This window comes from Myodes glareolus, chromosome 3, assembly GCF_982192425.1.
Source record: "Myodes glareolus chromosome 3, mMyoGla1.1, whole genome shotgun sequence".
Lineage (NCBI taxonomy): Eukaryota > Metazoa > Chordata > Mammalia > Rodentia > Cricetidae > Myodes > Myodes glareolus.
The window spans coordinates 10,458,861-10,485,602 of record NC_142028.1 but is presented as its reverse complement, the minus strand read 5'-3'; the positions used below and the strand labels follow the sequence as shown (position 1 = coordinate 10,485,602).

Sequence of the window (26,742 nt, the reverse complement as noted above, 5' to 3'; positions counted from 1 at the left end):
TTATTGGTTAATTAATAAAGCTGTTTTGGCCTATAGCAAGGCAGAATAGAGCTAGGCATAAAAACAAAATTGAATGGTGGAAGAAATGAGGTGGAGTCTGGGAGATGCCATGTAGCTACTGAAGGAGACAGACACCCTAGAACCTTACCAGTAAACCACGAGCCTTGTGGTAATACAAAGAATCATAGAAATGGGTTAATTTGAGATGTAAGGGCCAACTAAAAATATGGTTAAGTTATTGGCCAAACAGTGTTTTAATTAATAGAGTTTCTGTGTGATTATTTTGAATCAGGGTGGTCAGGAAATGAACAAGGAACCTCTGTCAACAGAATGGCACCCAGTGAATGTTTGGAAATGATGCCTACCTCCCACATCAGGTCCAGATGCTTTTGTGCCCACTCGGGGTTGGGATAAAAGTAGCTGAGACTATGCCCACAGCTCAGCACTCCCCATCTGGGCAAACAGTTGGATCGGGTCTGCTTGATGTACTCAAGCAGTAAAGCATGCCAGATTCCTGCCACCATACACAGAGATATTTCCAGGCTGCATAGTGCACTGAATGGAAGATTTAGCTTTCACTCAGATAAAAGGCCTTTATATGCTGCACGGTGCTATCCAGAGTTAAGGTGATGAGGACAGCTTTCACCCGCCAGTCCCAGAGCTGGCAGTGAACTACCTCCACCATATTGAATGTCTGAGAGAGACAGAACCAGCTTTTAGGGCAGCAATAAGCACACTGCTTACCATTTTAAAGTGTTCCTATTTAGAAAAATAATAATAGATATGCAATAAAGACATATTCAGACAGAAATAAACCTCTGAGAGAAAAACAAATATAGAAAAAAGCAATCTTTAAAGAAAAAGAATACAGACAATAATAGATTAAAGTAGTAAAATAAATAATCCACATAAAAATGGAACATGCAGAGAGTCTGGATGATGTATATTATTTTGCTTTCTTTAAATATTTTGACTACAGAGAGATATTTGATTGGGGGCTGCTAAGCTAAACCAATATATATATTAAAGGTATACTGACTTCAAAATTTGTGTCTAAGAATATGTTGCTTTGAAAAAAGATGTTCTTCTTTTGTTTCCACAGAGAATGAGATTCCTTTCATGTTAATGTGGTTTGATAGAAAAAGACCCCCTAAAAAGTCTCCAAGAACCCCAAAATTATATTGCCCAATAAAAAGCAGGAAGCAGTTTGGAGAGAACTATGCCCAAATTCCAAAATATTGTTTATAAATGTTTATTTTCATTTAAAGGAGGATATGCTATACAGATAAAAACTTTTCATTGGTATGGATCTTGGTTTATTGATACAAATTTAAGGTCAATTTTGTTATATGTATATTTATGCTCTTGATTAACATATTGTGTTTGTGAAGCTCATTTAAAAATATAATTAAAAATACATGTTAATAAATAGTCATTTATAATAGTCAAACTTATAGTCTTGTTAGTTAGGTTTCCTAGATATATAGAGATATATTTCAGTTAGAGAGATAATCCTCAACCCTTTCAAATACCTATGAAATATGGCATTTAAAATCTTTTAATAACTTAAGACTTTTCATGACAATGAGACACATCTGCTCCTGACAGCATCAATTACTTCATGAGAAAGATGGGAATTGAAGAGGCTCCTTATGTAGTTTGTTAGCCATTTGGGCAAGAAGCTGCTCTTGACTGGACTGCTTGATGGTATGCTCTATGAACTAGACATACAGGACACACAAAAAATGATTGCTTAGCTTGCCTAAAGGTAAGACTCTCCTTCAGGGTTCCTGCTTCATAAAAAAAAAGTCTGCCAGACATTCTACAGGATACAGACAAACTGCTAATGGATGTAAAACAGTCTTTCAAATTTTATGCTTCATGGAAAAGTCGGCTGGATATTATGGGACTGTAAACTGAAGATGGATGAGCTATGTTACAAAAGAACTTTGGATCACTGTCAAGACAGTAAGATGTCTCTGTCAAGTCAAGAGTTTTGGAAGTTGCTTACAATGTACTTCCTGTTAGCTTAGGTAATATTATATCCTTCTGTGTTCTTTAATGGAATTGAAAACTAGATGGTTAAAATTATAGTTTTCCTTAGTTATGACAAAAGATAAAATTTACATAAATATTGTAACTGTAATTCTTGCTTGATAACTGTTTTGTTGTATGTAATTTTACTATGTTAAAGTTAAAACCTTCCTTTTTATTAAAAGCGAAAATGGAAAATGGTGGGAAGTCCTTCTGTCTATGTGTTGTTTTATTGGTAAATGAATAAAGCTGCTTTGGCCTATAGCAGGGCAGAATAGATCTAGGTGGAAAAACTAAATTGAATGTTGGGAGAAAGTAGGTGGAGTCATGGAAATGCCATTTAGCTACCAAAGGAGACAGACACCATGGAGCCTTGCTGGTAAACCACAAGCCTCGTGGTAATATACAGAATAATAGAAATTGGTTAATTTAAGATGGAACAGCTAGCTAGAAATACATAAGCTATTGATCAAATAGTACTGTAGTTAGTACAGTTTCCGTGTGATTATTTTACATCTGGGCATCCGGGAAACAAATGAGCAGTCTCCACCTACATGCATGTGTAAGTACACATAAAATAGTGTGCATGTGGAGTTCAGAAGATAACTTTCCACCTGGAAACAGAGGCCCCTAAAGCTCCCTGCTAAAAATGACAGACAAATAGGCCTATGAACTTTCAGGTTTTTCTGCCTGTGCCTCTCAACTCACAGCAGGAATGCTGAAATTATAGATACTGTGCCATGTCAAGCTGTACATGGATTCTGGGAATCTGAATTCAGGTCCTCCAGTCTGCTCAGCAAGCACTTTACCACTGAGTTGTCTCCCCAGATCTTTGAAAGGAACCTCCAAGTATATGATTTATTTAATTTTAACTGATGGGTTGATTATATAAGTGCCCCTAAAGAAAGTTTTAAATATCCTATGCTTTGCAAAATATAATCAAGCAACCCTGAAAATGCAAAATCTAAGTCTACAGAATGCATGAAATATAACTATATGAATGACATATATAAATATATACATTTGTTACTTACCATGTATTATATACAATTATGTTAAATTTCTCCCTATTATAGAAACCATGGATGACTCACTGGCCTGTAGAGTGAAATTTGAATGCTATCTGTTTATAGGACTATAAAATACATAGATAATTTAGGCTGCAAAGTTCTAGATTAATTTCTTTTTTATACTTTATAGTAGAATAGTATATTAGCTTGACAACCACCCATATGCATGTGAAATCATTAACTTACTCAGTGGTGGTCCCAAGACCTCTTTAACAAGCTTACAACTTATATGGGTTGGTAGAAGATTGATAGGTGGAAGAAAAATACAAGATGACCATGGATCACTAACATTAAATTGCAATAAAATGTTTATACAGTCCTTGAAGAAAATGGACTAGCAATTTTAGAAGCATTATTATCTTCATTAGGAAACAGCATACCCTTCATAAGAGGTGGTTAAGCCAGCAACTGGCAAATTATCACAGGCCATCATAAAGAAAATGAAAAATAGAAGATGCTCAATCAGGGATACGCAGAATGCTATGTATGCAGCTTTCTTGATAGTTATCTTGAACTTCTTCATAATCAAGCCACCAGTGAAATATCCAACAAACATTGAAGGTAATGTATAAATACCTATAAATGAAAATAAAATAGTGTTTTCAAAAGACAAGAAAAAATAAATGTTATCAATTTCTTTCAAATATCTTACTTAAAAAATTGTACTGTATATTATTTACCTCTAATATACAGTGATCCTAACCCCTACTCATTCACATATTGCTATTATGTACAAAGAGGTTTTCAAATGTCCTACAATATCCTTTAAAAATATTCTCATTTATTTAACCATTTGCAGAGACTTATAAACATTTTATAAGCATCTCACACACCACACATACATACACACATGCACACATAAATGATATTATATATTCGGGCATCTTATTCCTCTGTTTATTGGGAATTTGACTCAACTCCAGTTGATTGTAAATGTAGAAGCGAGTCTGTGTTTACAAAGCATAGAACAATTTGTGTACTACCGATGTTACCCAGAATTATTCCTCTCTGAATCCTTCTTCAGCCAAAATTCAAGGGGAAAAAGGAAAGGGAAGAGAAAAATCCTGGCTAGATTGTATTCATACTTCACCAGCACCAGGTTTGGAAGAATTCACCCATCCTTTGAGCTCCATAGCATTGTATTTGTTTTTTCACATCTGAAGTTAGGGACTGGGATTTGGACTTTCAGAAAATTTTAAATAATGTGGATGCTATTGAAAGACCCCCAACCTTAGTCTCCATTTTAAGATTGAAAGATCCCAGCCCTAGTCTCCATCTTAAGATGTTTTGATCAAACAGGCAAGGACAAAACAGGATATCTGTGGGCAGCAAAAGCAGTCTTGAGAAAAACACCCAGTCCTTTGTGTATTGAAACCCAAGGGGGCAGAAACTGGCTGCAAATAGCTTAATTTAGACTTGTTTTTGTAGGTTTGTTTTTGTAGACTTGTTTTTATCCTGATGTTGATCCACCCCATATGTTAATTTTATTTGAGTTGACCAATGGCATTGCTGTTGCTATGCTTCCCCGTTATGTAACCCTGAGATCCTATAAATACTGGCTGGAAAAATACAAGTGGTGGCTCAGTCTCACTGGAGTACTGAGTCGCCTGTTGGCACCTTCGACAATAAAGAATCCTCTTGCTATTTGCATCCATTGGTGTGGCTTATTGAGTCTGGGGGATCCTTCCTGAACCCTAGAAATTAGGGTCTTTCACTATCAATCTGTGATCATCAGTTATCAAGAGTAAAATAAACCCAGAAAAAAAAAATCCCAAGATGGGTAGAATCCCTGAATTTAGTATGTAAACAGAAACTACATATTTGTTTCCTGGCCACTCAGACCCAAACAATCACACAGAAACTATATAAAGTACAACACTGCTTGACCAATAGCTTAGGCATATTCCTAGTTAGCTCATTTTTAATTAATCCGTTTCTATTAATCTATGTATCACCACAAGGCTGTGACCTACCAGTAACTTTCCAGGATCCTTCTCTTTAAGCAACTACAAGGTGTCTCCCTCTCTCAGTCTACTCTCTACATATCCGTTCAATGACTTTATGCTGTTAAGCCACCGGCCAAAATAGCTTTATTAATCAACTGATAAAAGCAACACATATACAGAAGAACATACCACAGCATAGTGTACTAACAAGAAAAGCAGAGTGTGGCAGCACTAAATCCTGAGACCACCAAGGGACCAAGGAATAGAATTTAGGAGTAATGCAGAAGGCAAAATTTGAAGCCCAGAAGTAATATCTGGGAGTAAGATACAGAATTCCAGTGAGTTAACTCTATATTCCTCTTTGAGTTAACATGTGGCCTCTTGAAAACCGACTGATATGAACATCTCCAAGATTTTCATAATAATGATGGGTTCCATTCTGATTGGAGAGAGACCAGAGAGTATATTTCTGGCCTCAGCCTCTTACTTTCTTCATCCTTTCTTGGTTTCCCTGGAGACTACAAAGTATAAATTTGTAAAAAAAATCTTAGCAGATTTACGTTTTGTTGTAGTTTCCTATTTACATCATTTTACTGTTTATCTTGCTCTTGGGGATACTGTTTATTGTATTCTTCTGGAAGGGGAGGTACTGAAAAAACAATGAAACTACATACCTACAAGAAAGACTACCTCTGCAGTTGATTTTCCATATTGCTGTTCCAAGTATTTAGGCATGAAGGTAACAATAATGACAACTGAGTTGAGGTGGAGCACACTTAAGAGGATGAAAAGCATGTAAATTGGATTACTCAAGAGGCTCTTCATGAATGGCAAGAAGTCTGAAACAAAATAGTTCCAAGATCATCAAGCAAACTTAGTCCAGCATTTTGTTCCCAGTGTACTAAAATCTTCTCACAGATACATGGCTTAACACAAATACATTTGATAAAGCCTCACCTCTTTGAGAATCATTATTTAAGTTGCTTCTGGAAGTGAGTGACTTAACTGGCTATCTAAGAATCAGAACCAAATTATAAAATCTAGCAAAACTATATAAAGATGGAACCATATCTACGGCCATGTCCTTTCATTTCTTTTTCTCTTTTCCCTCTATAAATATCCTGTATTCACTATAGACTGACTCGTCTTTTCACTGAAATTTGCAAGGGACTCTCTTTGATGAAGTTTGAATTCAGATACTGAGGTTAACACTTATTTGTGCAAGAACATGTAAGCAAAATCTTAGGAAGGCTCCAGGAATCATGCTGCAGCTCAACCAGCTTCAGCATCCCTGCAGAACTTTGCAACAGAACATTCATTAGAAGAGTTTTTTTTTAAACTAGTGATATTTTTAAACATCTTTATACAAAATTCTCACTATAAGGAATGGTGACTCATTTGGTGTACACCAATAACCTTTCAGAAGTTTTAGAACTCACCCATGTTTGCTGACATCCCTGTTCTCCTAAATGAGTCTCTACAATTCACATTGATTTTCTGTATATCTTATACGATGTTAAGCTCTTTCATAGTTTTGAAAATTAGGTTGGCTTGGCAGACCACAAAAGTGCACATAGCAATCAGTATTAGCCTTTAAGAAAGATGGTTAACATGACCATGATTCTAAGAATGTTAAAGCCTCTGAACTGCCTTCCTGTGGCCCCTTCAACTGTATCCCCTATCTCCACACTCTCAGTTTCATCATGTCCTAGTCCCCAGTTGGAATAAAGACTCTCTGCTCTATCAGACACCACTCCAGCTGATAGAAGTCTAGCGTCCAACTCAGGCAGAGACCCCTGCTCAACCACAGACCACACTGACCTGAAGATGAGAGAGTAAATGGAAACCAAGGAACAAAACACCCATCCAACAAAGGTAAACTCAGATATATAATTACCACTAACCTAGATGATTAGATACCAGCATAAGAACATAATCAAAAACAACCAAGACAGTATGTCACCAAAGCCCAGTTACCCCAACACATCAAACCCTGGATAGTCCAATGAAGAAGAAACACAAGACAATGACCTTAAAAACAATTTTGTGAAGATAATTAGGGTCCTTAAAGAGGAAATAAATAAATCCTCTTAGGAAATCAAGAAAAAGACAATTTGGAGAAAGTGAGTAAATCCTTCTACTGGACCTCAGGATTCAGCAATACTACTCTTGGGCATATACCCAAAAGATGCTCAATCATACTACAAAAGCATTTGTTCAACTATGTTTATACAGCATTGTTTGTAATAACCATAACCTGGAAACTACCTAGATGCCCCTCAACAGAAGAATGGATAAAGAAAATGTGGCACGTTTACATATTAGTGTACTACTCAGCAATAAAAAACAATGACATCTTGAATTTTGCATGCAAATAGATGAAATTAGAAAATACTATCCTGAGTGAGGTAACTCAGACCAAAAAATATATGAATATGGTATGTACTCATGCATAAGTGCATAGTAGCTATAAACAAAAGACATTGAGCCTATAGTTCATGAACCTAGAGAAACTAAGTAATAAGGTGAGCCCAAAGAAAAAATATATAGGCCCACCTGGAAACTGGAAACAGACAGATTGACTGGCAGGGTTGGGAGCATGGGGGTTGATGGAGAGGGGAGGGTAGGAGGAGAAGAGGAGGGGAGAAGGGGGAGGGCAGAGGAGAACTTGAGGGAAAGAAATGGCTGAGATGGAGGAAGGCGAGAGATACCTTGATTATGAGAGCCATTGTAGGGTTAGCAGAAACCTGGCTGTAGAGAAATTCCTAGGAATCCAAAAGGATGACCCCACCTAGGACCCTGGGCAGTAGAGGAGAGGGGGTCCGATCTTGACTTGCCCTGTAGTCAGACTGATGATTTTCTTAAATATCACCATAGAGCCTTCGATGGAGGCAGAGACAGAGACCTACATAGGAGCACAGGACTGAGCTCCTAAAGTCCAGTTAAAAGTGGAAGAAATGAGAATATGAGCAAGGAAGTCAAGAACATGATGGGTTCACCCACTGAAAGTTTGCCTGAGCTAATGGGAGTTCACCAACTCCAGTCAGACTGGGAAGAAACTAGCATAGGACCAAACTAGTTCCTCTAAATGGGGTTGACAGTTGCATGACTGGGTAAGACTGAGGGGCCACTGACAGTGGCACCAGGATTTATCCCTACTGCATGTCCTGGCTTTTTGGGATCCTATTCCCTTTGGATGTATACCTTGCTCAGCTTAGATACAGTAGGGAGGGCCTTGGACCTTCCACAAGACAATGTGCCTTACTCTCTGTGAGGGCTAGATGGGAGTGAGGTAGGAGGGTGTGTGGAGGGAATAGGAGAAGGGGAGGGAGTGGGAACTGGGATTGGTATTTTTTAAAACTAATAAATATAAAAGACCTAACTATACAATTGAAGAATATACCCAAAAGACATTCCATTCTACCAAAAGGACAATTGCTAAACTATGTCCATAGCAGCTTTATTCATACAGCCAGAAAGTAGAAACAACCTAGATGTCCCTCAACCAAAGAATAAATTAAAAAATGTGGGACATTTATACAATGGATTATTTTTCAGTTGTTAGAAGAATGACATCATGAAATTGGCAGGAAAATCCACAGAACTAAAAAAAGTCATCCTGATTGAGGTAACCCATACCAAGAAAGACAAACATGGCACATGGTCATTGATAAGTGGATATTAGCTATTGAATCAATTATAGTCATGCTACAAAACACAGACACAAAAAGGCTAAGGAGCAAGTTGTGCTATAAGAGGGATCAGTGGATCTCCTTGAGAAGGAAAAATAAAATATATTTGGGGAGTGGGCTGGGGGTAGGTGGCAATGGGAACAGGAGTGATCAAGTTTGGAGATAATGGAGGAAGAGAATAAGGGGAGAGGTGATTGGAACTGAAGGGTATTTACCTGAGTCACGTAGAAACCTAGTTCATTAGAAACTTTTATGATTCTAAGAAGGTGATTCTAGTGAGCGCTCCTAGTAATGGATGATTTGGAGCTTGAATCAGCCATCCTTAGTAAACAGAGAGGAATTCCAAAGATTGGACTTGGACAACTCAGCCACAAAATCTTAGACCTATAATCTATTCTATTTAGAAAACGAGGTGAGACAGTGGAGGAGCAGAATTTGTGGGAATTGCAAACCAATAACTAGTCTAATCTGAGACTCACATCGCTAATGGGAGCCCACGTTCAATACAGCCTGAATGACTAGGAATAGGAAGCTGAATAACCCAAGGACCTATGATAGAAAAAAGTCAATAAAATGATTATTAGTGTCATTCTTATATACTCATAGATCTGAGCCTAGCCCAGTAATCATCAAACAGGCTTCCCAACAGCAGCTGATGGAGCAAATACAAAGACCCATAGCCAAGCATTAGGTAAAGAGCCCAAATTGGAAGTTTCCATTGAGTCCTTTGCTTGGTACCCAGGAAAGACTGTAGAAGACAGGAGAAAGAAATGTAGAAGCCAGAGGGATCAAAGACAACAGGACAGCACAGTTCACAGATGATGTCAACTAAGTAGGGCTCATACATGCTTACAGAGACTAAAACAGCAATCACAGAGCTTGCATGGGTCTATACTAGGTCATCTGCATATGCGATATGCTTGATGTTTTGGTGTGACTCCTAACAGTTAAAGTAGGGGTATTTTGAGTCTTTTGCCTCCTCTTGGGACCTGTTTTCTTCTATTGGGTTGTCTCGGGTATCCTTGATGTGTGGGTTTGTTCCTACAGCTATTGCATCTTGTTGTGCCATGTTGTGTTGTGGGAGATCCTTCTGTCTATGTGTTGCTTTTAGTGATTAATGAATAAAAAACTGCCTTGGCCTATTGATGGGGAAAAACGTAGGTAGGTGGAGAAAAGTAAGCAGAATGCTGGGTAGAAGAAGGCAGACTGGAAAGATGCCATGGAGGCACCAGAAATAGACATTGGGAACATTACCCAGTAAGCCACTGCCACGAGGAGATACACAGATTAATAGAAATGGTTAAGTTAATATAAGAGTTAGTTAATAAGAAGCTAGAGCTAATGTATCAAACAGTGTTTTAATTAGTACAATTTCTGTGTGATTATTTTGGTTCTAAGCTGGCTGGGTGGCCAGAAACCAGATAGATTAGCACACAAACATGGTGGAGTGAATCCTCCTAAAACCTTAAAAGCTTAAAAATTAATTCTAAACACAAAAGAAAAGAGTTAACCATAGTTTGCTAGCATCATTTTCTTGGATTGGCTTTGTTTGATAGAAGCAAGCAGAGGCATGGCTCCTTATACAAAAGAGCTGCACCATTTTAAAATGTGGCTTCCTCTACCATGCCACAAGTGCAAACTTTAGCTATGGAGCATTTCAATGGCATTTGTGGGCCCGGGTGTTTGTGTGCCCACACGGTGTTGGGAGGAAAGTAGCTGAGACCATGACCATGGCTCACCCTCCCTGCCTGGGTAAGTGGTGGGATCCAGTCTAGTAGGCTTCCACAGGTAGAAGAGTGTGGTGGATTCCTCCCACCATATACACAGATGTTTCCAGGCTGTGCAGTGTTCTGCATGGCAGATTTAGCTATTACTCAAATAAAAAAGAGTTTATTGCTGCACATTCATTCTCAGAGTTAAAGTTCTGAGCTCCTACCTGGCAGCTCCAGAGCCTCCACCATTTTAAAAGTGGAGAGAGGCAGAGCCAGCATCCAGAGCAGATGCAACAAGCTGCTTATCATTTTAAAAGCTCTTCAAGACTTTAAAGAATTACAGATATGCAGTAAAGACAAATCCAGATGACTCATGGTGTTGAATAAATGTACATGGGCTTGAAAAAGAGAAGAAAAAGAGTATAGAGAGTCATAAAATAGTTCTTCTTTTTTTTAAAAAGGGCAATCTTTAAAGAGACAGAGTACAGACAGTCATAAATTAAAAGGAGTAAAAAAGTAAGTCACATAAACATGGAAAATTCACAGAGAGCCTGAAATATGCATATTATTGTATTTCTTTGAATTTTTTGACTTTGAATGAGCTAAGTATAGAGAGACATTTCATTGTATGGGCTGCTAAGCTAAAGCAGCATGTATATTATAAAGGTATCTTGATTTCCAAATTTGGGTCTAGGATATATGGCTTTGGAAAAGAGATTCCTCTTTTGTTTTCACAGAAGATGAGAACCTGTGGATTATTTTCAGACCAATATTGTTTGATGGAACAAAACCTCCTGAATGGTTGCTGTAAACACCCCCATAAATTAAATGCTTTGCCCAATAAATAGCAGGAAGCAGTTTGGAGAAACTACGCCCATATTTCCAAATTGTCTATAAATGTTTGTTAACATTTAAAGGAGGAAATGATATAGATATGAATAATTTGCATTGGTATGGATCCTGGTTTACTGATACACATTTAAGGTTAATTTTTATATGTATATTTCTGCTCTTGATTAAGTTATTGGGATTATGCAGTTCATTTAAGAAATATCGGTTAGTAGATAATCATCTATAATAGCCAAGAGTGTAGTCATGTTAATTAGATTTTCTAGATATACAGAGATGTATTTCAGATGGATAGGCATTCTTTAAATCTTTCAGAGACCTTCAAAATATGGCATTTTAATATTTTAAGAACTTAGGACTTTTCATGACAATGAGACATATCTGTTCCTGGCAGCACCAATCTACTTCAAGAGGAAGATGGGCATAGAAGAGGTTCCTTATGGAGTTTGTTAGATGAACTGGACATGCACCATCCACAGAGAAATGACTGCTGTACTTGCCTAAAGGTGAAACTATCCTTCGGGATTCCTGTCTCATGAAAGAGTCTGTGAGACATTCTACAGGATACAGAACAAAGTGACTGGTAAACTGCCAATATAGTCAGACCTGTCTTTGAAATTTCCTGCTTCAAGGAAAAGTCTGCTGTATACTATGGTCCTGTAGGCTGAAAATGGTAGCCCCAATGGTACAAAAGACCTTTGGGTGACTATCCAGGCAGCAAGATGTCTCTGTTAATTCTAAAGTTTTGGAAGTTTCTTACAATGCACTTCCTGTTTACTTAGATAATATTATAACCTTTTGGAGTCTTTGATGGAGTTGAAGAATTTATAGTTCTAGTTATAGTTTTCCTTAATTATGATAAAACATAAAATAGATATAAATATTATAACTGTAATTTTTACTTTATACCTATTTTGTTATATGAAATTTTACTATGTTAAAGTCTTCCTTTTTGTTTAAACAGGAAAGGGGAAAAGGTGTGGGAGGTCCTTCTGTATATGTGTTGCTTTGGTTGGTTAATGAATAAAAACACTGCCTTGGTCTGTTGATAGAGCAGAATGTAGGTAGGTTGGGAAAACTAAGCAGAATGCTGGAAAAAAGAAGGCAGAGTAGGGAGACGATATAGATCTGCAGGAGAAAGACACTGTGAACATTACTGGTAAGCCACTGCCACATGGAGATACACAGATTAATAGAAATGAGTTAACTTAGTATAAGAGTTAGCCAATAAGAAGCTAGAGTCAATGGACAAGAAATGTTTTAATTAATATAATTTCTATGTGATTATTTTGGTTCTAAATTAGCCTGGTGGCTGGAAACCAAACAAGCAACCTCCCTCCAACAATGTTGAAAGGATATTCCTGTGAAGTTTACTTTTTTCTGAAGGGAAACGGGCAGAGTAGATCTGGGGAGGAAGGGAATTTGGAGGGAACTGGGAGAAAGGTACAGAAGGGAAACTATTCAGAATATATTGAAATCAAAAACTAAAATTAAAAATAGAAAACAATATAATTATGTGGCAAATCATATAGTCACATATAACAATCCATACTAAGTTTTTCAGGAGAACTGTTAGCATGACCATGATTCTGAGAATGTTCAAGCCTTTGAACTCACTGTCAGTTTGACTAACTCCTCAGCAATAGTCAATAGTGTTTAAGGGAGATGTGTGACTATTCGAGGCATATTAGTGCTGAAGGATTTGAGTGTGGAGGAAAGTGTAATGTCATCAAAAGAGTGCTTCCCACAGTAGTCTGCATGAGAATAGCACAGAAACCCAAGAACACATTGTTGACCTCATTGGACAGGTGAAGGAATAACACCTTCTTATCCTCCAAGTATACACTTTAAGAATTCCAAAGCCCAAGCCATTCCCCCTCACACTAACTCAAATCTCTTGAGAATACTACAGAAATCACCACACACATAACTGGAAAATAATGCCAAATGCCAAGGTTCAGGAATGTGCAATCTTGACCACTCAGCTTCTCACAGATACACCACTGCTCTGCACCAGAGGTCAATAACATTCCTGCTTGTTTACAGCAGTCTGCTCCTTAGGGAACAGTTCTCCTGTAAACTATCACACCTTCAAATACAGAAGATTATTCCACCTCTCAGGATTTCTCCTCCAACATTAACTTCAAGCATGCTCACAGCTAAACTGTCATTTTTCTTATCAAACTATGCAGTTACCTTAGAACAAGTAATTCTCTCCCATTGTCTTTAACTTGAATTTCTGGTTATTTTTTTAACTTGGAGCAATATTTTCTATAAAATAGACTTTTTAAAACAGGTGGAAGAATATATTTGCTCATTGGGTGTCCAGATTGATGAATTTTCCATAAAGTCTAATCTAAAATGCGCTGTTTACAAATTATGTGAGTTGTAATCCAAACAGTAACTTGGGAAGAAGTTTAAGGCATCTGAGTAGGGACCCTTAGTAACAAACTAGCTTAACTCAGCACAGCAGACACATGCTCCACTACCTGCAGACCCATCTAAACGAAATACAGGGATTAAGGTTTGTCTGTTTGCCTTTAGTGATTCCACGTTTTTCCTCCTTGGCTTTTTCTTGGTGTTTCTCTTCTTTATCACTTGTAGGCGCATCTGCATTATCCTCTAGTCCTTCCTTTGGGAGTGTTTTGGGAAAAAAGAAAAAGGGAATGCTGACCAGGACATTCACTCCTGCACAGATCAAAAAGCCGACCCACCAAGCACCAACCCAGCGTGTATCAGCGGGAGTTATGGTCAGGTCATCTGTGGAGAAATACAGATATTTTGTTAGTTTGCATCATTCTTTCCAGCATAAATTGTAGAAAATTATTAAGAATCATAATTCCATCTAAATACAAAATTTATATATCTTTTGTATACCCATCACACATTAGTTATTCTTATGTAAACCTTGAATTTCTGATTTTCTGCCTCTGCTTTTGAAATGAGGAAATTACAGGAATCTGCCACCTGGCTTGGTTAGTTCAAACCTTTAGAAACAGTGTCTGAGAAAGATCAATTGGATAAAGATGTAATTAAGTAAGAAGAAAAGATTCTGAGGAGCAACATGGTATAAAGGTTAAAACTTCATTTCAGAAAGACAGGAAAAAAGATTTGATGTATATTTAACAAACTAGTTTTAACCTGATGTATTCATATCTCAAAATATCACAATAGATGAGGAAGGGGCTACAGAGACAGTTCACTGCCCAAGAGTTATTGTTGCTCTTGCAGAGATCCTGAGCTCTATTCCAAGTACCCTCAAGGAAACTCTCTACTACATGTAATTCTGATTTAAAGACATCTGAAACCCTCTTCTGACCTCAGCAGGCACATACACACACACACACACACACACACACACACACACACACACACACATACACACACACACACACACACACACACACACACACACACACATATATATATATATATATATATATAAAGATAATAAAAGTATCACATGGTATCTAATTGTTTTTTGTTCTGTGTGTTCATTAAGAAAAGTAACTAAGTTTACCTAGCAATATAGATGGTGTATTTTTCAAAAGTAATTGAGTATTTCTGTACATCTTGTGAAAATTTTACAAATTGGTTCTTATCACATAACAGAGATCTGTTTTGTCATCCACAATGACTGCCTCACTAGGTGAGTAAACCCTTTGAGACCAAAGGTGTGATTGCAATGTGGTGAAAGGATGGTGGATTTTTAATCAGAAGGTGACATTTTATCCTTACCTTTGTTTCTCTTAGGTCTGAAGTCTGTAGGTGGTGATAATTGCCTAACTGAGGACCAAAGGAGGCAGTGTATAGCTATCTGGAGCATTCTTTTACACTATAGAGACTAGATTGTATAAATAAAATTTATTTTACCTGTATTCACAGATCCAGTGTCTACATAAATCTTTGCACAAAAGGTTGACAACAAAAATCCAATCAAAGGACCAACGCTCGTTCCTATTTTTAGAATCCCTGGAAACAAATACAGGAATTTACATAAACACAAAGAATTTGCTTGCACAAAAAAAAAGCCTTGAGATTAAATCGTTTTAAATCTTAGATGTTTTTCTTTCCTTTGTAAAGCTGAGTATCAAATCCAATAGTCTAGACAAGTGCTCAAGAAATGAGCTACACTTCCCCTTAACTCACATACTTTTTTTATATTCAATGTATAAAGAAATCGAGCTTGATACGTACGTTACATATGCATACAAAGAAAGAATATGTATTTCTTTAAATATTGAGAAACCACCATTGTTTCAATATGGATTTCTAGGCATCAGCACTGGAATCTGAAGGGACTATTCCAATGGAGGAAATGGTGGTGAGTTTTCAGGTTATTTGGAGTAGAACCACAGCCCATTACTCATTCTGTTTTGTTTCCAGTGTAAAGTTAATGGTTTCACTCTACCCTTTCTTCCACCATAATGAACTGCCTCATGACATGTCACCAAACTACACATTCTAGTGACAAAGACCAGAACTTCCTAAGCTATGAGCCAATGAACCCTTTCATTTATACATCATCGTATCAGGGATTTATTAAAGTGATAGAAATCTGAAAGTCACTTTCCAAATTCTCTTTTATGCTGAGTTAAGGGAGAAGGCTATACTATTACAGGCAGTCCTGTCAAAACCAAGATGTGTGTCCTTTTGATGCTTCCATCACTGTGATTTCAAAGGGCCTCTGTGATGGTTAGCTTTAATTCCAAGCTGTCCAGCCAGGAGCTCCCTGGGAGGAGAGTCTCAATGAAGTCTACCCTGGATTTATCTGTGGCATGTTCATAGAAGGCTGTCTTAATTAAGTTAAGTGATGTGAGAAGACCATGCCCTTTGTGAGCAACACTGTGCACTAGGTAGGGAGTCATCAGTTGTGTAAGAGTGGGAAAAGAACTGAGTACTACCATGCAAAAATAGACATAAGCATACATAGATTTACTATCTATGCTCTTCTGGGTGTGACAGCTGCTACAAGCCCCAGCTACTGTGACTTCTCTGGAATTTTAAGTCAAATGAACCTCTTTCTAAAGTTTTATTTTCTCACAGAAACACAAATGAAAACAGCACATTTTCAAAAGCAGTGTGTGCTATGAAGAATTTTTTGTAATGTGTCTTATCAAAACTCTTTTCTTGAAATCTCTTTCCAAAGAAAGACTGTGGCCTTATAAACAGCAGATCTCTTGGATGTTATCCTGGTCTTCTTTATTATCTTATTATTATTTTCATTTCCTTGGTCCATTTCAACCCTATCTGGCTTCTTTGAAACCACCACAAGCAACTCCCAACTTATCAGAGTTTAGAATTTCTGCTAAGCTATTCCTACTCACAGAAAAACCAGATATGAATAATTTCAACTAACTTCTGTTCACTTTACATTTTGTCTTTTCTCATTCTCCATGGTTCTATGTGCTAGTCCTCCTCTGACCTCTCAATACCAAAGCCCTCTGCCTTCCTTGTCCTATCATACATTCCCCCACTGTTCATTTCTCTCTATCAAATGATTCCTGAAAGATCTCCACCCTCCACTGTCCATTCCTGCCCTCCACTGTCTCCATGACTCCTCACCTCTCACTCTTCTCAGATTCTTTCTGATTCTAAGATATGCTCTTGGCACCAGTGACCTCCATCATGGATAACATTTTCCAGTTTCGATCTTTAGTCTCTTAACTTGCTTGACATTGTTGACCAACTCCTCACCTGTCTGTTTCCCTTAACTCTTTCTCCATACTAACTTTTATTGTTTGTTTATACTTTCTTCCCATGGATATTGATCTTTTTACTTTTCTTTCTCTAGCTCTACCCACTAGGGAGAACCCTCAGTGTTCTGACCTATGGATTCTTAGTACATAAATGTCTTTGCAAAGCAATTTTGTTTCTTCTTGATTTAACCTAATGTCTAATAGAGACAACTTTTTTTTTACAGTTGGTTTTTCTGTCTCTTGAGCTATAGAGACATATCTGAAAATGTATTCTTAATTTCTTGTTTATTTTAGCTATTTGATTATTTATACACATGCAAATATTTGTATAATTATATAGCAACTTGACATACATTGCCTCACCAACTAGATGAAGAGGTGAATGACTGGTCTTCCAGCTTGACAGTCCCATCTCTAGGCCCTAGGCCCTGGTGCACATCCCAAGCACCACCCACACCCATTACAGCCCCAATAGCCTGTCGGCAGGTAAGAGTTCTAATGACAGGCCACTCCACTATGACCCCTCCCATTGGACACTATATTCTACAAGTCCTATTCCACTCTATAAACCCAACCCTCGCCCATGACATCAGCAGCCCCCAAAATCAAAGACATCACCTGCACTGATTGGATAAAGAGAAGGGTAGATGGCAGTGTAAAAAATGCATTCAACAACATAAAGAGCAGTATGACACCCCCAGAGCCTAGTGGTTCTACAACAGCAAGACCTGAACATCTCAATGCAGAAGAAGCAGAAGAAAATGACCTTCAAAATAACTTTATGAGGTTTACAGAGTACCTTAAAGGAGAAAGGAAACATTCCTTTTAACAAATAGAGAAAAATACAAAAAAATTGGAAGAAATCAGTAAATCCTTAAAGATAGCCAACAAAAAAGATAGTTCAAGACTTGAAAATTAAAATATAGGCAACAAAGAAAACACAAACAAAGGGAATTCTGAATATGAAAAATCTGGGTAAATAAACAGGAATTACAGATGCAAGCAAAACCAATAGAATGAAGAAATGGAAAAGAGAATCTCTGGTGTTGAAGATATGAGCAAGGGATTCATTGGTCAAAGAAAATGATAAAGCCAACAAAGTCACAACAAAAAGCATCGAGCAAATCTGAGACACCATGAAAAGACTAAAACTAAAAATAATAGGGATAGAAGAAGGAGAAGAATACCAGCTCAAAGGCACAGAAAATATATTCAAAAATTCATGGAAGAAAACTTTCCCAGCCTAAAGAAGGAAATTGTTATGAAGATACAAGAAGCTTACAAATCACCAAATAATATGGACCATAAAAAGGATCTCACCATATAATAATCAAAACACTAAACATACAGAACAAATAAAAAATATTAAGAGTTGATAAATAAAAAGCCCAAGTAACATATAAATGCAGACCCATCAGAATAACATCAGACTTCTCAAAGGAGACTATGAAAACCAGAATGTCTTGGATAGGTATTATGCAGACACTAAGAGACAATGGATGCCAGCCCAGACTACTATACCAAGCAAAACTTTTAATCACTGTAAATGGAGAAAACAGGATATTCCATGACAAAATGATATCTAAACAATACCTATCTACAAACCCAACCTTACACAAAGTACTAGAAGAAAAACTCCAACCCAAGGAAGTTAGCTGCACACACACACACACACACACACACACACACACTACCACCAACAATAACAAGACCAATAAATGACAGGAATTAACAATCACTGGTTATTAATATCCTTTATTATCAATGGACTCAGTTCACCTATAAAAAATAGACAGGCTAAGAGAATGGATACAATACAGGAGCTGAACTTCTGTTGCATACAAGAAACATACTTCAACTTCATCAACAGGCATTATCTTAAAGAAAAGCACCAGGAAAAAAACTTTCCAATCAAATGAACCTAAGAAGAAAACTGGTGTAGGTACTCTAATATCTAATGTAATTCACTACATAAACTGAAGGGGAAAACCATATGATCATCTTATTTGATGATGAAAAAGTTTTCAACAAAATCCAATACCACTTTATGATAAAGGTCTTTGAGTGATTAAGAATACAAGGATCATGCAAGGATTATACATAAACATAAGAAATGCAGATTGGAGGAGGGGTGAGTGTGCTCCTGGCCCATGGCACAAGCCCGACAAGGAGGAATTCAGACTTTTTCCTCGACCCCCTTGACTTCCTGGTCACCCTACAGTGGTGGCTCCACCCTGCTGAGCTCTTCCGAATCCCATCCCAGCGTTCACCCAGGTACACCTTCCTCCCTTCCCCCTTCCCCCTGGGGCCATAAGATCTCCCCAGCGCAGCTGCCTTGCAAGCTGGCCCTGGGCTGTGAGCACAACCTGGCAGGGGCAGTTCCTGTATTTTGATAGCCTGCCTGAGGACAGGCAGGCCCTGTGTCAGCTCAGACACATTCCTGGCCAGCAAGGGGCAGTGATCTTCTAGCAGACATCCATTGGAAGAGGGGTGAGTGTGCTCCTGGCCTGTGGCACAAGCCCAGCAAGGAGGAATTCAGACCTTCCCCGACCCCCTTGACTTCCTGGTCACCCTACAGTGGTGGCTCCACCCTGCTGAGCTCTTCCGAATCCCATCCCAGCATTCATCCAGGTATACCTTCCTCTCTTCCCCTCTTCCCTCGGGGGCCCTAAGATCTCCCCAGTGCAGCTGCCTTGCACGCTGGGCCTGGGCTATAGGCGCAACCCGGCAGAGGCAGTTCCTGTGTTTTGATAGCCTGTCTGAGGACAGGCGGGCCCTGTGTCAGCCACATTCCTGGCCAGCAAGGGGAAGTGATCTTCTAGCAGACATCCATCAGAGGAGGGGATGTCCCCAGCTCAGATGCCTTGAGCACTGGGCCTGGGCTGTGAGTGCAACCCGGCGGGAGTGCCTGTGTTTCAATAGCCTGCCTGAGGAAAGGTAGGCCTTCTGTCAGTGAAGTCCCTGCCCAACAAGGAAACCTGACCCGATATCAGAAGATCCAATAGAGAGCATTTGAAGGAAGAGATGGGCAGACACCAAGGCAAGAACTCCTCCAACAATCTGAAAAGCAACATGAAAACACCAGATCCCAACAACCCTACAATAGAAGGACTTGAACCTCTTAATCCAGAAGAAGTGAAAAAAAGTGCCATTATGAAAGCAATAGAGTCCCTTAACAGGATAGGAATAACTCCCTTAAAGAATTGGATGAGAAGTACAACAAAAAGATTGAAGAAATGAGTAAACAAATGAATGAGAAGTATAACAAAAAGTTTGAAGAAATGAGTAAATCTGTGAATGATACACTGGGAAACCAAGAAAAAACAATCAAATAGGTAATGGAAACAGTTCAAGAATTGAAAACTGAAATGGAGGCAATGAAGAAAACATAAAACGAGGGTCGGCTGGATATGGAAAATCTAGGTAAACGAACATAGACTACAGAATCAAACATAACCAATAGGATACAAGAGATGGAAGAACGAATCTCAGATTCTGAAGATACCATAGAGAAAATAAATGCTCTGATCAAAGAAAACGGCAAATCCAACAAATTCTCATCACAAAACATTCAAGAAATCTGGGACACAATAAAAAAACCAAATCTAAGAATAAAAGGGATTAAAGAAGGAGAAGAGCTGCAGATCAAAGGCCCAGAAAATATATTCAACAAAATTATAGAAGAAAACTTTCCCAACCTAAAGAATGATATTTCTATGAAGGTTAAAGAAGCATACAGAACACCGAATAGACTTGATCAAAAAAAAACATCCCCTCGCCATATAATAATCAAAACACAAAACATACAGATTAAAGAAAGAATATTAAGAGCTGCAAAGGAAAAAAGTCAAATAACTTATAAAGGTAAACCTATCAGACTTACACCGGACTTCTCTATGGAAACCATGAAAGCCAGAAGGTCCTGGATAAAGGTACTGCAGAAACTAAGAGACCATGGATGCAAACCCAGACTACTCTACCCAGCCAAGCTATCATTCACTATCAATGGAGAAAACAAAATATTCCCGGATAAAAACAAATTTAAATAATTCGTAGCCACAAAACCAGCCTTACTGAAAGTAATAGAAGGAAAATCGCAACCCAAGGAATCCAACATTGCCAACACTGCCTACAATAACTCAGACATCTAGCGACCCTTCACAAGCACAACTCAAAGAAGGGACACATACAAATTCTATTAAACAAACAAACAAAAAAATAATAATAACTGGAGTCAACAACCACTAGTCATTAATATCACTTAATATTAACGGACTCAATTCACCTATAAAAAGACACAGACTAAGAGATTGGATACAAAAACAGGATCCAACATTCTGCTGTTTACAAGAAACACATCTCAACCACAAAGACAGACATCTACTCAGAGTAAAGGGTTGGGAAAAGGCTTCTCAAGCAAATGGATCTAAGAAACAAGCGGGTGTGGCCATTCTAATTTCCAACAAAATTGACTTCAAACTAAAATCAATCAGAAGAGATGGAGATGGACATTTTTTACTCATAACAGGAACAATTCATCAGGAGGAAGTCTCAATCCTGAATATCTATGCCCCTAATATATAGTCACCCACTTATGTAAAAGAAACACTTCTAGAACTCAAGGCAGTCATCAAACCACACACACTAATAGTAGGAGACTTCAATACTCCTCTCTCACCAATGGACAGGTCAATCAGACAGAAACCTAACATAGAAATAAGAGAATTATTGGAGGTATTGAATCAAATGGACTTAACAGACATCTATAGAACATCCCACCCAAATAGGAAAGAATATACCTTCTTCTCTGCAGCTCATGGAACCTTCTCGAAAATTGACTACATACTCGGTAACAAAGCAAACTTCCACAGATACAAAAAAATATTAGTAACCACCTGTGTCTTGTGAGACCACCATGGATTAAAGTTAGAATTCAACAACAATGCTACACCCAGAAAGCCTACAAACCCATGGAAGCTGAACAGTCAACTACTAAATCACCCCTGGGTCAAAGAAGAAATAAAGAAAGAAATTAAAGTCTTCCTTGAATTTAATGAAAATAAAGACACAACATACTCAAACCTATGGGACACTATGAAAGCAGTGCTAAGAGGAAAGTTCATAGCACTAAGTGCCCAATTAAAGAAAACGGAGAAAGCACACATTGGAGACTTAACAGCTCACTTGAAAGCTCTAGAAAAAATAGAAGCTGATTCACCCAGGAGGTCTAGAAGACTGGAAATAATCAAACTGAGGGCTGAAATTAACAAAATAGAAACACAGAAAACAATCCAAAGAATCAATGAAACAAAAGGCTGGTTCTTGGAGAAAATCAACAAGATTGACAAACCCCTATTCAAACTAACCAAACAGCAGAGAGAGAACATGCAAATTAATAAGATCAGAAATGAAAAGGGGGACATAACCACAGACACAGAGGAAATTCAGAGAATCATTAGATCTTACTACAAAAGCCTGTATGTCACAAAATTGGAAAATGTAAAAGAAATGGACATTTTTTTAGATAAGTACCATATGCCAAAGTTGAACCAAGACCAGGTGAACAATCTAAATAGACCTGTCAGTCGTGAAGAATTAGAAGCTATTATCAAAAATCTCCCTAACAAAAAAAGCCCAGGACCAGATGGTTTCAATGCAGAATTCTACCAAAACTTCCAGGAAGAGCTAATACCTACACTCCTTAATGTATTTCACAATATAGAAACAGAAGAATCATTGACAAACTCTTTTTCTGAAGCTACAGTTACTCTGATACCAAAACCACATAAAGACACAACCAAGAAAGAGAATTACAGGCCAATCTCACTCATTAACATTGACGCAAAAATTCTCAATAAAATACTGGCAAACCGAATCCAAGAACACATTAGAAAAATTATCCATTATGATCAAGTGGGCTTCATCCCAGAGATGCAGGGCTGGTTCAACATATGCAAATCTATCAATGTAATCCATCATATAAATAAACTGAAAGAAAAAAAACCATATGATCATTTCATTAGATGCTGAAAAAGCATTTGACAAAATTCAACACACCTTTATGATAAGGTGTTGGAGAGATTGGGTATATATAGAGAGGATCATACCTAAATATAATAAAAGCAATATATAGCAAGTCGACAGCTAACATCAAATTGAATGGAGAGAAACTCAAAGCCATTCCACTAAAATCAGGAACACGACAAAGCTGTCCACTCTCTCCATACCGCTTCAATATAGTGCTTGAAGTTCTAGCAATAGCAATGAGACAACATAAGGGGATCAAGGGGATTCGAATTGGAAAGGATGAAGTTAAACTTTCGTTATTTGTAGATGATATGATAGTGTACATAAGCGACCCCAAAAACTCTACCAAAGAACTCCTACTGCTGATAAACACCTTTAGTTATGTTGCAGGATACAAGATCAACTCCAAAAAAAGCAGAGAGGGAAATCAGAGAAACATCACCTTTCATGGTAGCCACAAATAGCATAAAATATTTTGGGGTAACTCTAACCAAGGAAGTGAAAGACCTATTTGATAAGAACTTTAAGTCCTTGAAGAAAGAAATTGAGGAGGATACCAGAAAATGGAAAGACCTCCCTTGTTCTTGGATTGGGAGGATCAACATAGTAAAAATGGCAATTCTACCAAAAGCAATCTATAGATTCAATGCAATCCCCATCAAAATCCCATCAAACTTCTTCACAGACCTTGAGAGAACAATAATCAAGTTTATATGGAAAAACAAAAAACCCAGGATAGCCAAAACAATCTTATACAATAAGGGAACTTCTGGAGGCATTATCATCCCTGATTTCAAACTCTATTACAGAGCGACAGTATTGAAAACAGCTTGGTATTGGCATAACAACAGAGAAGTCGACCTATGGAATCGAATAGAAGACCCGGGTATTAACCCACAAACTTATGAACACCTGATTTTCAACAAGGGAGCTAAAGGTATACAATGGAATAAGGAAAGCATCTTTAACAAATGATGCTGGCATAACTGGATGTCAACCTGTAGAAGAATGAAAGAAGATCCACATCTATCACCATGCACAAAACACAGGTCCAAATGGATTAAAGACATCAACATCAATCTGTCCACTTTGAACCTGATAGAAGAGAAAGTGGGAAGTAGTCTACAAGATATAGGCACAGGAGACCACTTCCTAAGCAGAACCCCAGTAGCACAGACAATAAGAGAATCAATGAATAAATGGGACCTACTGAAACTGAGAAGCTTCTGTAAAGCAAAGGACACTGTCAGTAAGACAAAAAGGTTACCTTCCGACTGGGAGAAGATCTTCACCAACCCCTCATCAGACAAAGGTCTGATCTCCAAAATATACAAAGAACTCAAGAAACTAGACACTAAAACTCTAATTAACCCAATTAAAAAATGAGGTACTGAACTGAACAGAGAATTCACAACAGATGAACTTCGAATGGCCAAAAGGCACTTAAAGTCATGTTCAACCTCCTTAGCAATCAGGGAAATGCAAATCAAAACAACTTTGAGATACCATCTTACACCTGTCAGAATAGCCAAACTCAAAAACACCAATGATAGCCTATGCTGGAGAGGATGTGGAGTGAGGGGAACAGTCATCCATTGTTGGTGGGAATGCAAACTTGTGCAGCCACTGTGGAAATCAGTGTGGCGGTTTCTCAGGAAACTGGGAGTCAACCTTCCTCAGGACCCAGCAATTCCACTCTTGGGAATATACCCAAGAGATGCCCTATCATACTACAAAAGCATTTGTTCAACTATGTTCATAGCAGCACTATTTGTAATAGCCAGAACCTGGAAACAACCTAGGTGCCCCTCAATAGAAGAATGGTTAAAAAATGTGTGGAACATATACACATTACAGTTTTAATCAGCGGTAAAAAAACAATGACATCTTGAATTTTGCATGCAAATGGATGGAAATAGAAAATGCTTTACTGAGTGAGGTAACCCAGACCCAAAAATAGGAAAAAGGTATGTACTCACTCATAAGTGGATTCTAGCCATAGTTAAAGGTCTTTGAGCCTATTATTCGTGATCCTAGAGAAGCTAAATAAGAAGGTGAACATGAAGAAAATCATATAGTTATCCTCTTGGATATTGAAAGTAGACAAGATTGCCAGGCAAACTTGGGTGCATGGGGGGTGCGGTGGGGGGTGGAAGTGAGGGGAGATGGTTAGAGAGAAGGGAGAAGGGGAGGATTGGGGATGGCTTGGGGGAATGGGATGGGGGGAAGAAGGATGGATATGGGACTAGGGCAGTATATATCTCAACTAAGGGAGCCATTTTAGGGTTTGCAAGAGTCTTGGTTCTGGAGGGGTTTCCAGGCCCAAGGAGAGGTTCCCAGATTGTTCCCTGGGCAGCTGAGAAGAGCGTGCCTTAACTGGCCTTGGCCCATAACCATACTGATGAATATTTTGTATATCACCATAGAACCTTCATCTGGCGATGGATGGAGATAGAGTCAGAGACACACATAGGAACACTGGACTTAACTCCCTAGGTCCAAATGAGAAGCAGAAGGAAGGAGAACGTGAGCAAGAAAGGCAGGACTAGAGGGAACCCTCATCTGACGATAGATGGAGATAGAAACGGAGACCCACATTGGAGCACTGGACTGAGCCCCCAAGGTTCAAATGAGGAGCAGAAGGAGAGAGAACATGAAAAAGGAAATCAGGACCGTGTCGGGGGCGTTCACCCTCTGATACGAGGGGACTGATCGAATGAGAGCTCACCAATGCCAGCTGGACTGGAACTGAACGAGCATGTGATCAAACCGGAGTCTCTGAATGTGGCTGACATGGGGGCTGACTGATAAGCCATTGACAATGGCACTGGGTCTTGTTTTGTCTGCATGTACTGGCTTTCTGGGATCCTAGTCTGTTTGGATGCTCACCTTCCTAGACCTGGAGGGAGAGGGGAGGAACTTGAACTTCCCACAGGGCAGGAAACCCTGACTGCTCTTAGGACTAGAGAGGGAGGAGGAGAGGGAGGGGGGAGGAGAGGTAGTGGGGGGAATGGGAGGGTATGGGGAGGAAGGGAGGAAGTGGAAATTTTTATAAACAAATAAATAAATTAATTTAAAAAAATAAAAAACGCAGTTTACAGCAAGTTGGTCAACATCAAACTAAATGAAGGGAAACTCAAAGATTCCACTAAAATCAAGAACAAGACAAGACTGCCCACTCTCTTCATGTCTATTAAATATAGTACTCAAAGTTCTAGGAAGAGCAATAACACAACAAAAGGATATCAAGGGGGTACAATTTGGAAAGGAAGAAGTGTACATGGCTCACAGAGGCAGTGAACATGCCTCTGCCCTGTTGGACTGGGTGGAGCCAACAGGCAGAGCCACGGAGTTGGTTCTAGCCATACCCACTTAACATTAGGGAAAAAAAGCACTTCTGGTCAGAAAATAATTACAGATACACAATAAAGACAGATTCAAATAAAAAGGACCTCTGAATGGGTCACAATGTTGGATAAATATACACAGGCTTGAGAGAGAGGGAAAAAGAGTAAAGAGACAGTAAAAGTCACTTAATACAGTACAGATAGTCATAGATTAAAGGAATAAAGATAATGAAATAAATATTAAACTTGTCAAAAAAAGTAATAGATTAAGAAAAATAATGCATGTAAAGATAGCCTTGAGTGAGTGCAGCTTGGGGTGTTGGGAGGTGAGGGGAGCAGGAAAAGGGGAAGGAGACGGAACTGTGG

General features: G+C 38.4%; 1 protein-coding gene across 5 annotated transcripts in view; it reads right to left on the bottom strand.

Moving 5' to 3' along the window:
- LOC125399188 (solute carrier organic anion transporter family member 1A5-like) overlaps positions 1-26,742 on the bottom strand; it is a 70,456-nt gene that overhangs the window by 11,798 nt on the left and 31,916 nt on the right. For all 5 annotated transcript variants that reach the window (XM_087903980.1, XM_087903981.1, XM_087903982.1 and 2 more), the window contains 4 exons: positions 15,177-15,275; positions 13,842-14,063; positions 5,725-5,889; positions 3,485-3,680 (listed from right to left, as the gene is read on the bottom strand). In XM_087903980.1, the coding sequence (XP_087760106.1) occupies positions 3,485-3,680; positions 5,725-5,889; positions 13,842-14,063; positions 15,177-15,275 (682 nt within the window). The remainder of the gene's footprint in view (positions 1-3,484; positions 3,681-5,724; positions 5,890-13,841; positions 14,064-15,176; positions 15,276-26,742) is intronic.